The sequence below is a fragment of the Protopterus annectens genome, chromosome 7.part0 (genome assembly GCF_019279795.1).
Source record: "Protopterus annectens isolate FY-2018-M chromosome 7.part0, PAN1.0, whole genome shotgun sequence".
Taxonomy (NCBI): Eukaryota; Metazoa; Chordata; order Ceratodontiformes; family Protopteridae; genus Protopterus; species Protopterus annectens.
Genome location: NC_056739.1, coordinates 1,277,370,195 through 1,277,383,154, shown reverse-complemented (window position 1 = coordinate 1,277,383,154; position 12,960 = coordinate 1,277,370,195). Strand labels below are relative to the sequence as shown.

The 12,960-nt window shown below is 40.0% G+C and overlaps 1 protein-coding gene across 2 annotated transcripts in view; it reads left to right on the top strand.

Moving 5' to 3' along the window:
- Nucleotides 1-324: 324 nt before the first annotated feature.
- Nucleotides 325-12,960, top strand: part of CALML4 (calmodulin like 4) — a 168,131-nt gene continuing 155,495 nt past the window's right edge. Inside the window, exons 1-2 of one of the 2 annotated variants that reach the window (XM_044077892.1) lie at nt 325-449; nt 552-582. In XM_044077892.1, the coding sequence (XP_043933827.1) occupies nt 447-449; nt 552-582 (34 nt within the window). In that variant the 5' untranslated portion in view covers nt 325-446. The remainder of the gene's footprint in view (nt 450-551; nt 583-12,960) is intronic. The other variant, XM_044077891.1, reaches the window with a different exon arrangement.

The following is a 12,960-nucleotide window of genomic DNA, read 5'->3' as shown; positions in this document are numbered from 1 at the left end:
CCTATTTTAGTAAATTATCCAGCAGGTCAGCCTAGTTCCTCAAAATATATCTGTAACTTGCACATGGCAGCATTAAGGTACGCATCATTTCAGTAGTCATGCACCTAATTTAACAGTGAAAGATATTTCTCGGAGTTCTTTTCTTTGTGCTAATATTCATTGTATTGTCTAGACAGACAGGAAAAATTAGAAAAAAAAGGAGGAATGAGTTTCCCTGAAAGATATAAATATTACATGTGACGTCTGCTTGAATGGCAGCTGCTCTCAGTTGGAATCTGACCTGCTGTGGATCAAATCCCGTAACTATGGCAGCAAGAAGTATTTATTGCATTTAGTTGCCCGCCCTCAATCCTGAAATGGTGAACTTTGGTACATAATCAGAGAACTAGGAGGCAGGCAGCAGAAACTATTTAAATCTAAGGAGAGGACACAAGTTGGAAAAGAAAATGGTAAGTCTAGTGAAAATTCAGTTATCAGTTTTAGAAAAAGAATGCAAAGAAAACTTACATTGTAACCCATTATGTATTCATTCTGTTTCTCTGCTGCCACAGGCAAAATTTCTTTCCCAGGATCAAATAAACGGTAAGTTTATATTTTATTGTTGTATTATTTGCAAAACTGAATTCACCTGAACTGTTTTTTTACTGTATAACTGCTATGAATTTTGTCTGGAGCCCACATTGTGCAGTTGGAAAAAGAATACCTCCGTTTTAGCCAGATCACCCCTCCTCAGATTTCAATAGAATTGTAATGAAATTTCTAATGTTTATTACTTATACTGGGTTATTCATTTGGAACCAAAGTCTTTAGTGACAGGCAGCAAAGGGATGATGCAATGAATGTGCTACCAGTACCAACAGCACTGAACTGTATGACAAATGCATCACAGAGAGGGTGGGAAGAGTATTCCTATCACAAGTTTACCACAGGGCTCTGAATTCAAGTTCTCCAATTTTGTGAGGTACAGACAGACAATATGTGAACAGGAGGCAAATGGGGTATTTCCCTTGTCTGATATAGGTCAGTCAATTACAAGTCTTGTGTCTTTGGCAAAACAGACTTTTTTGGACAGATTGCTCATGTAATTGTCAAGGTAGTACATCACCTTCAGAAATGCATTGTGTCAGTTAATCCAGCCCCTTTGTGACAGCCCTTGTTTTGGCACAGTTAATCATGGTATAGCTTGATTCCAAAAATAATACAATATGCCCTCCTAACACTTCTGTTAGAATTTATCATTGTTGTGTCAGTATTCTTATCCAGAATTTTAAAAGTATTATGCGGTGCTGAAATGAATAGGCTGCTAAAATAAAAAAAAACATACCTGAGCACAATCAAAACACAAACATACCCATTTATTTCTGTGCCTAAGCACTTGAAGTCAAGTACAAATATATTTTACAAATATAATACTAATCCTAGTTTCATTCAGAAAAAAATGCCAAGTGTGTGCAAATGCTATTTAATGAGCAATTAGGAATGTAAAATAAACTTCAGTCTCATAGGTTCATAGGTTCATACTAGGCTATCTGCCCTAGGGCATTTATAAGCCTAGCCAGAGTGTGTTTGGCTTTCGCCACCCATTTTAAAATAATTTTGCTATGCCCTTTTTGAGGTTAGTATACTGTGCCTCTGTCTAACAGTGACACAGAAGTGATACCCGAGGTAAACCTACGATCTCCCATCCACTCATCAAGATTCCTCTTGAAGACAGTCAATGAGGGACTCTGCCTAACCTGGACTGGGATTTTATTCCAGAGTGAAGGGAGCCTCTGGGTTATGAATCTGTCCCTCCAGCATGTCCCATTTATTTCAGTGCTGAGGTTCAAGTCTCTCGAGTGCGTAGCTCGATGGGATTTGGATTTTCTGAGGTGCAGCATGTCAATTAATTCCAGGTTGGACATGGCTTTATACGTCAGGCACAGATTGCCTCTGAGCAGGCGGTATGCCACTGAGTAGAGCTGGAGTCTCTTTAACCGGGCAGCATATGGCATCTGTTTGAGCCCTTTGATCCTCTTGGTGAGGTACTTTTGGGGTCTTTCCAGTTGCTGCAGGTGTCTGGTAAGGTACATCTCAAAAGGGGCATTGTACTCAATTATGGGCCTGATGAGGGATGAGTAAAGAGGCACGGTGACCTCCCCTGATCTAGATGTGAATCCCTTCATGATTAGGTGGGCTATATAAAATGTTTTTCTAACCACTTTGGCCACGTGGTTGTCAAATGAGAGATTGCTATCAACTTGGGTCCCCAGGTCTCTAATTACTTCTTCTGTACTTAATGGATTACCACCTATGTGGTAATTTGTGGGCACTTTGTTTTTGCCAAAGGGATGACTATACACTTTTTGGCGTTTAGCTTGAGGCCATGGCTCTGGCACCAGTTGTCTGTTTCTATGAAGCCCTTTTGGAGGATGCTTATGTCGGCTGGAGTGTTGATTATGGCCCCCAGTTTGCAGTCATCTGCAAACTTGGTCAGCCACAGTCCTTCCGTGTTGGCCTGTACCTCCGAGAAATATATACCGAACAAGAGAGGTCCCAGGACTGAGCCTTGTGGGATGCCACTTGTAACTGGTTTGGAGTCTGACATGGCTCCAGCAATTCTAACCATGTGGGTTCTGTCCTTGAGCCAGTTTGCAACCCATCTAGTGACATAGGGGTTTATATTTAAGCTGGTGAGCTTATCTATAATGCCCGAGTGGAGTATTGTATCAAAGGCTTTTGTGAGGTCAAGGTAGGCTGTGTGGACCACCTTCCCCTCGTCAATGGCCTTAGTGACTGTTTCAAAGAAATCAACCAGGTTTAAGAGGCAGGATCTGCCCTTAACAAAGCCGAACTGGGTAGGATCCAGTGTCTGTAGGTCCCCAATATCTTTATTTATGAGGTCCATGATGATCCTTTCCATAGCTTTGCAGACCAAGCTAGTCAGGCTTATGGGAAGATAGTTTCCAGGATCCATTGAGGCACCACCTTTGTGGAGAGGGACCACTGCTGCTGTACGCCACTCTTTGGGTACATATCCTGTAGTAAGGCTGAGATTGAACAGTAGTTTTATGTTTGGGTTTAGCTCTTCTTGGAGTTCATGTAGGACACAGCACGGGACACCGTCTAGTCCCACTGATGCTGTGTTTTTTGCTTTGGAGAGGGCAGCTCTTACCTGAGCATCTGAGATGTCAGGGGGGCAGCACTCTGCTGGGATAGATATTTGCCCTTTTGGTGGGGAAGGGGGGAGAAGTTTGTGCTGAACCTGTCAGCTAGGATGTTGGCAATGTCTGTGGGTTTGGTGCATTTTTTGTCATTTTGGACTAATTCTGAGCATATCTGGGAATTCCCACCCAGGTTCCTAACATAACTAAAGAAAGCCTTGTGATTATCCTTAGTGTCCTGTGCAATTTTTCTCTCGAAGCTGGCCTTAGACGATTTTACGAGTGCCCATAATTTTTTGCTAATACTGATCAGAGATGCCTTCCCTTTTTGGGATTTTGCTCTGTCATGTAGTAGCTTCCTCCTTCTATTGTATAGTTTGTTTATGGCTGGGCTCCACCAGACAGGACGTCTGCCTTTGGAGGATTGGGACTTGGTTTTATTTGGGATTGCATGATCCATGCATTCCTGAAGGTGTTCATAGAATGCGTTTATAAAGGATTCTGCGGTCTGGGCCGTATTTTCCACAGGCCGGGGCTTTGAAGGATTCCACCTCAGTTTTGAGGAGTGTGAAATTTGCATTAGAGAAGTTTTTCACTGTGGTTTTCAGGGCAGGGGGTGGAGTCGGGATGTGAATATCCAGTGAGATTAGTTCATGGTCTGATCTTACCAATGAGGGATACACTTCTGGTCTGGAGCATAGAGTCCCCATGTTGGTGATGATCAGGTCCAGTATGTTTTCCCCTCTTGTGGGAGTGGTAACAAGTTGTTCCATAGCATCTGAGTTTATAAATTCTAGGAACCTTTGGGCTAGGGTGTTGGAGCTAGAGTAATGCTCCCAGTCTATGTTTAGGTAGTTGAAGTCGCCCAATATAATGGTGTTTGGAGAGACCTTCATATTTTCCAGTGTTCTCAGAAAGGCCAAGTGGGGTTCCTGGGTTTGGGAGGGTGGTCTGTAGCAGGCTATAAACTGGAAGGCAGTTTTCCCACTGTTAGTTGCACATGGATAGTCTCTGATACTTCGTGTTGTGTCTCAGCTTTCTCAATCCCTCTCTGGGGAGTCCACACAAGTCTATGACACAATCACAGTTATGATGAAGAATTCATGATGTTATACTAGCTTCTGCATTATAATTATTTTCCAGGTTATACGTGTGGTTAACTATCCCACTAAACAGTGAATTTCTACAGTGAACCATTTTTCCCTAGGACCTGCATAAGAGTTGTTCACAAATAGTGATAATTGTTTTACTTCTTGCAATATTTACACATTAAAACACCAATTCTGATAACGTATTTTATACATTCTCTCATGGGGTTTGTCATACTAGTATCAGTTCACTTAAGTTAGCTAGCAAGACAATTTACAGAAATAACAGTCACTCACTAATTTAATACTCAAAATTCCAAAATAGAAAAACAAAACAAATAAGGCCCGATTCCAAAAGACTTGCTCTCAGTGGAATGCCACTTACACTGAGAGCAGGCTGAGATCAGGTCTTTTGGAATCAGGCCCCTGGTGTTATGCCTTTTTATAGACAGGCATTACACCAAAGTCATTTACAGTGAGAGCAAGAATTTCAGAATCAGGACAGACTTACAGTATGGGCGAGATTTCAAAAGAGGTGCTCTCAGTGTTTTAACCAGTTTAGTCCACCACAACACAAACACCTCTTTTTGAGGTAACCCAGATATGCTCTATGCATCACTGACTTGTGCACTCATACTGTATGCAATTTGGGAGACTAAGGGTTACAAAACCCAACACTACAAGAGGAAGCTTAAAGTTACAATCTACTGAGCTTTTCTGCACAACTATGGCAGCTTGGACTATAGATTACTAATATGCTCACTGCAATACTAACAAAAAAGCAGGCTATACTGTAAACATTATGCTAAGCCAATTAAAGGAATCAGACCCCTTATTTGTCATATTGTACATGCTCTCAACAGAAATTAAAGTAGAAATTATACCACATTCATTGATGATATGCAATAATTATGCTATCTATGATATTATTCTTGGGAAGATGATTGTTCTGAGCAATTTTATGTATGTTAGATTAAAACTTTCCTCTATGTGATTTTGTCAGTGTGGCTATTTGCTGATGCAAAACATTTAGTCACTCAAAATAGTCCATACACTTTCTCTTCCTGTACATACTTGTGATGTTTCAGATCTTCAGACACTTTGGGTTTAGCTGAATTCCTGCCATTTCCCTCTTACCCCCTTTGCCCTTGGTTATCATCAGCATTCTAGCCCTGTCAGGTACTGCAGTTTGCTGTAAGATTACTTACAGTGAGGTATTTTTTCTAACTTGTGTCAATCATTTCATATACATGTATACTGACTGTTGAATTAAATTCAGACTGATTATGTCTAATGTATTACTTACCAAGTTTTGTTGTGTACTAGTTTTAATTTAAGGTTATGAATAACTAAATATATCAAGCCGTTTTATGTACTGTTAAGATCACAGACTAATATTCCAATAGTGTGTAGAGTCATTTTGTTGATACGAACATTGAACATCCCACTTAATTCTTCCTTCATCTGTTTAGAAGTACTTACTTGATTAAATATGCTAATTGACAGAGATGTAAGGCACTAATAAAGTATGTGCTAGTGGGTCCATTAATAAAGGCACTATAAACATTTGGTCAGTATAAAAAATAATCACATATAGGCTATATGACTATCATATTCTGCAAGGTTATACTCTGTATAGCAGTGTTCTTATTGAAGCGTAGTTGTTTAATTTGTATTCATAGCTATGCCATCATATCATCTTTTGTAGGTTTGTAAATGTCATACTTCACCTAATGTTAATCGTAAGTAGGACTCATTATAGTGATGTAAAATATTTTCTACTGCTTTGGGGTTTAAAAAAAAAAAAAAAAAAAAAAAGGATATGGTGCCCACTCACAGCTGTAAGAATTTTTCAGGTCACAATATTTATTTTAACCATTAGACATTCTCTCCATTAAACAAGATTACACACCCCCTGCTTACAAGGACAAAACCTACAGTTGAGAACAAAAGCTGTTTCTCACAAACGTATTCTTTGCTAATGCTTCTTTTTTCTATGCACCTGTGCTGCATCTTCCATTAATGGTTATTTTGGCATATGTGTTCAGATAGTTATCAGTTAGCTTAAAGTTAGGTAGCATTATTAATGGAGAACTTTGTCATTTTTAGTTTTCCTTTTAAAATTAAGTCTGATGTATATTGGGCCTTTTCTCCCACCCCTAACACACACACACACACACACACACACACACACACACACACACACACACACACACAAAAAAAAACTTATAATTGGCATAAAAGGTGGTCTCTCTCAGCCTCTTACTAATTTTGCACACTTCTGCATTAATACTTTAATGATGCAGCAGTCAGCATGTTTAGGATAATTAACAGTTAGCAAAGAGGTATATCAACAACTACTGGAAAGGCAGTAGTATTATCATTAATCTGATCCTACCATGAATTTTAAAAGATATATGGACAGTTTTTTGGAATATCATAGGGGGACTAGTATTACCAATGGTAAAACATTAAGGAAGTTATAGGATGAGCAACCTAATCCCCAGTATTTTTACCTAAAATACATAAGGATGCCATCCACCCTCAGGTAGATGAACTGTATCAGGCGAGAGGTCTTTGAATGAACCTCTGTTAACCTAACTGGATGTGTTAGGGCTAGGCACAAAGATTCAACTGACTTTTTGCATTTGTTCCAGGACTTGCATTTAGAACCTGATTGGTTATTATGCACATTGGCTGTAAAAAAAATTCTGTACAAGCATCCCACATTGGGTTGGTCTTAGTTTATTGAGTTTTTGACTTTACAAGTCACAAATATGTAGTTCTGATTTTAATGATGATTTTGTTGGCTCTAACCAAAATAGTTCTGACCAGAAATGTATTTTCTTTAGACAATGAATATTTTCTACAACCGAAAGCTACTGCAGTGACTGCATTTTTGCACAATTTATATCACAGCCTAGAGGATATGTTGGTTTATAATTCGAGTGGTCAGAACCTTTGTTATGCTTTGGACATGTGTAGCATCATTTTCTGGATGACAGTTGGTGTATTTTGTGCTTCTTTATTTGAATTACAACCGTTTTTTATGGCTAGGATATGTGACAATTTTTTGGATGACTGTCTGAATTTGGACATCAGATTTAATGAATTTGCAGGAATTTGTTTCATGAAAACAATTGGGGTATCTAGTTTACATTTAAATGTTAACCACATTTCTTTGTTAGATACTACTACATATAAAAATAATAATGGTTGTCAGTATGACTTTATGTAGGAAATCACACACTAAGAATTCACTATTATATGCTTCTAGTTGTCATCCTAAACATATTAGAACAAATATGTCAAAGCATGCAGAATTTGTTCAAATGAAGTAGAACATCAGAAAAAGGTTGATCTCACACAGAGGTTTCTGTATTGTAAGCCGGACCATTTTGTGTTTTTCAGACATGTGAATGTGCTAATAAATTTCTTAGAGAGGATTAATTGAAATATCATATGCCCCCTCCCAACCATGAATCTCATATATCATTATGAATGTGATACATAAACACAGGTCAGTTTGCAGTCAGATAGAGAGGTCTCAGAATTAACTCCCCAGAAATGCAAAACTGTGTTTAGAAAAGACAGGATCATTGGGCAAAATTTAAATAGAGACAAAAGTTGCATGAAAAATACTCACATTCAGTCATTATTGTCTAGTGTACTATGTATTGGTTGGGTCCTTTGTGTTAATTGTTCAGTGTGCATGTATGTATTAAAAAACAAGGAAATTACATCAGCCAATACAAACAGTTTTCAAGCTAAGGCAGTTGATTACATGTAGAATTATTGATTAACAGACTGAATTTATTTTTATTTTAAAATATTATGGCATTCATGCAGTTACTTTGCATATGTTTTGCATTAGGGTAATTTGCTTTTTGTGGTGACATAGGTTTCTCTTTATCAATTGGAGGTTAAGTATATTTTTACTTTATATAAATGAAATTTTCAAACATATCTTTTAGATCACACCAAAGAAGGTGGGAGTGCCATTTTGTTGCTGTTTTCCAACTGACCAGAATACTGTTAAAATGTTTTTCTAATAAAGAAATTGGCTTTAGACTCACAGTCAGCATTTAGGATTATTTTATCCACCAGAATGTTTACTCCTGTGCAGCAGAATGCCTAGTTGTTACTGCATACTCTGACAATTTTCTCCATAGCTGGCAAAGCATATACACCCAGTTGGTAACGTTATAATCACTGCCCATGAGAAGCTCATTATACTACTCTCCTGTACCCTATCCCCATCTCACCCCCCATGTAATTAGACGTACAGTACATTTGACATTCCTCCTATTACAAACCTAAGAATTCAAATTCTTATTGTGGATGATGAAAGAAAGAAAGAAAGAAAAGAAAGAAAGAAATCTTCCAGTTTCTCACATCAACCATAATGCAATTCTTTGCATTTATCATTTACCCCTTTTATATCTACTCTATTATTTCTTTGTTGAATTTGTCATAGATGTGATGTCCCCACTCTGTGCCAGTAACCAAGGAGCCTGAATCCTCACCCCGGCACATAAATGGATACACCCAGTATTTCCAGATGCAGCTCTCTGCATTAAGCACAATTCCCTTAAGAGTACACAGGGAACACACTCAGTCCAGGGTCTGGATTTCTCTGTCTCCTTTCAGGTCCCCAATAAGACTCTTCACTGACACAGCTATAGAGTTGAGACCTCAGCTGAGTGTCCAAGCCAAGTTCTCCAGTACCCTCTCTGTGAAACCAGTGCTTTGTGTCCCTACTACAAACAGCTGACACACACACACACACACTATTTGAGATCTGATTTTCATGCACATCCACCCCTGGGAAAGGCTTTCACAGATCTACAAGCTCATTCCCCCTTCTGCCCAAACTATAAGGTAGTTACACCGCCACCAGACACTCCAAAGCCAGCTACTCTAAGGCTCTTGCAAGGGCAACTAATTATACTGAGTGAAATTAATGTCAATAAAATTGTAGTTTGACTAAGCCAGGCTTTCAGAAGTGGCTAGAGCTGTCACCAAATATATACAAGTACTCCCAGAGATTAAAATATTCTCTAAAAGACCAGCCACAATGAAAAGTTTAAATATATTAAATAATAAATAAGAAAAGAACACGGAAATACAAAATATCTATTTACAGTAAACACTAGAGTTTCAATCACAGGAAATATTAAAATAATACAGACAGATTCACACAGATACAGAACAAAGTACTTAACTTGTTCTTCTTTTGGCTTTTCCCAGTTATGGGTCGCCACAGCAGAACTCCGATCCACTAATGATTGGCAGTAGATTTTTACAGTGCCAAGGTGCCAGCTCAACGCCCACCCTTCAATGAAGGCACGCCCATTCTACGCATGTCTTTTGAAAGTACTTAACTAATCTTACTATATTTTCCTAACTGATCTAAAGAATTACTATTCCCTGATTCACTTACTAGAGTAAGGCAAGATGAAGTAGGTGAGGGGGTCCTCCTCTGTCAGGTTCCAAGAAACAGACTGCAATGAGTCTCATCTAGTAGCAAACATCATTTTTGTCCTAGATTACAGAATGACATCACATACATCTAGTTATCTAACTTCTGGTTCCCATGCTACTCTCCTTGGCTAGAAAAACTGTCAGGATTTAGCATATATGTATCAATAATACTCAGACATAGAGCCTTGCTAAGATCTGCTGCAGCTCCTGGAAGTCAAAACAATTTCAAACCTCCACCCTTCCAGAGTAGCAATTAGTTCACCCCAAAGACAATGCAGAAAGTTTCCTAGTACAGACATTTTTATCTTTGGCTACACTGAGAACTACAAGATACAATCTTTATGGCCTAAGCCAGGTGATTTAATTTCAAACTCTTTTCAAAGTTAGGAAGATTGAGATTAACCTCTTCTCTTCCCGTATCCTCTGTTGAAACATATACATTTAAACAGTTACAATAATACATGCATATTTCTTTTTTCTGTCCAGCAGGGTACACTGTTGGCACATTTCTTTTAACACAAGCAGCTTTACAAATACATTTTTAACATAAGCATCTGTACAAATCAGTTTAATGTACAAATTACTTATAATTTTTTACAAAATACAAGCTAGCTATGCTGAATAAGTTACACATCCATTGCCCTACTTATCCTGGCATAGCTGGCAATATCTCACATTGTCATATTTCTCCCCCCTTTGAAGACTCAAGCTAGTTTTTCAAGTGAACCTTGACAAACATCATTTTAGAGGAATGGGCCTGTCTGGGAATACCTTAATCCATACACTGTCTTGAGAACCCATCTGCAATGGCATTGCTGACCTCAGTACAGTGCTGCACTCTCATGTTATATGCCTGAAACCCTAGGCTCCACCTTAGTAACTTCGTATTTTGCTGGCTGGCTCGATATAGCCACAGATCCCCCTCAGACTCCTCTTGTCATCCACTGCAGATAGTTAGCACAAGTGCCTCCCTATCATAATAAGGTTTCATCATGTTAATATGGTACACTTTGTGACCCTGCCTTCCACCTAGCAGTTCTACCATGAAGTTAATATCACTGACCTTCCTTACCACTTTAAAGGGTCTCTCCCAAGCTGCCTGTAGCTTACTAGGTCTGACAGGAATGAGAACTATAGCCTGCTGTCCCACAGCATACTCGTGGGCTTGAGCATTCCTGTCATACCACACCTTTTTCTGTTGTTGGTCTCCTGTTACGTTCAACTGGGCCAAGACCATGAGCTCCCCAAGCCTTGTCATGAGCTTTAGGATGTATACCACAGCAGACTCCTTGTGGGATTCACACATCCTCCCACGCATCACAAATCAAATCTAGAGGCCCCTCACTTTATGCCCATACAGCAACTCAAAAGATGAAAAATCTGTGGATTCCTGGGGTACTTCTCTGTATACAAACAGCAGAGGAAGAACATATTTGTCTCACTCGCTCTTAAATTGGACTCTGAATGCCTGTAGTATGGTCTTTAGTGTAGAGTTTAACCTCTCCACAAGACCATTAGTCTGGGGACAGAAGGGGGTGGTCTTTAGCTGCTTCACCGCACAGGGCTTCCACAGACAAGCCAGTAGGGCTGACATGAAATACTGACTAACAGAGGTGCCAATTTCATGCTGAAAATCTTTAACAAAGCATTTGCCACCTTCTCTGCCATGATGGAGGACAGAACCACCACCTCAGGGTACCTAGCAGCATAGTCTACTACCACCAGGACATACTTCTTTCTTGTAGAGCTTGGGGTACTCAGAGGCCCCACAATACCCATAGCTACCCTCTGAAATGGCTCATCAAATCAAAGGCAAAGGCATCTTAGGAGCCTTGACCTTGTCTCCTGCCTTGCCTACTTTCTGACACTGCTCACAGGTCCTGCAGTACCCTGTTATATTCCTTTCAATCTTAGGTGAGTAAAAGTTCTGCATAATACATCTCTTGGTACACTCTGTGCCCATATGACCTGCAAAAGGAATGTCATAGGCTATGGCTAGAAGTGCCAGATGGTAGACTTCAGGCAATACCAACTGCTTTATTATCTCATCCTCTAGCCCTCTCTCAGGGGTCTACTCTCTATACAGCAACCGTTTGTTCCAGTATACAGACTCCCCTTTTCCTTGAGAATCAGGTGCCTCCCTAACTACCTCCCTCAAGCATCTCAGGGTAGGGTCCAAGAGCTGAGCCTGTCTCAACTCTATCTTTGTAACTCTTCCCAGCTCCCCTTCTACAGGACGTCTGGTATCCTCTGACATTGGTGCCTCACTGTTGCTCTGGGTAACTACCACTCACCTTTGACCTAGCAGTCACCCTGTCCAAGGGAACACCAGTACCTACCAGCAGCTGCGGCTCACCTTCAAGCTTACTGCTACAGGATAGTAGCTCCCTCCCTGAAATAGCCACCTTACCAACACTGGCTTCAGGTGTGAAGCCTATCTGGGACTGCATTATCAAAATCATTCCCTATCAAGACATCTGCAGGGATATCCTTAAACACACCTACTTGCTTGCTTTCTTCCTTTTTCTACCCTCCCGGTCAAGAAGAACCCTGGCCAAAGGCATTTGGAATGGGGTCCCTCCTTAAGCTCTGACTGGAGTGGACTGTCTAAGCAAGTACTGCTCCTCTTTAGCCACTACAGGATTCACAATGGTTATGTCAGAAGCTGTCTCTCTCTTAACAGTGGCCTGTTTTCCATCCACCAAGATATGATATAACCTCTGGTGATGGTTTGGTAGCCCTGCTATCTCCAGACAACTTACAGTTGGCATACTGTTATTCCAACTCACAGGACCCCTCAACTTATGTTCCCCACCTTGTCTCCATGGACATCTATATGATACATGGCCCTATTGGTTACATTTAAAACATTTAACCCCTGAACCTGGCCATGTACTTGAACTAGTGGCTTCCCCTGTTATTGGTGGATTTTGTTGGGGTGGTTTAGGCTGCCCACCATAGGTTCCCTTATATCTATGTACAGAACTGGGTATCTCCTTCATATTCAGTGATGCCCTACTTGCTAAGTAGAGATCCACCCTTTTTCCTCAACTCATCTGCAGAGTTACACTCTTGGTCTGCCAACCAGATTCTTATGTCCTCAGGCAAAGTTCTATGTGCTTGTTCCCTCACCAAAAGGTCTGCCAGCCCTTCAAAAGTTATGACCTGACACCCACTCAACCACATATGAAAATAAGGGCTTAACTCAGCAATATAATCACAGACACTTTCATCTGCCTTACGTC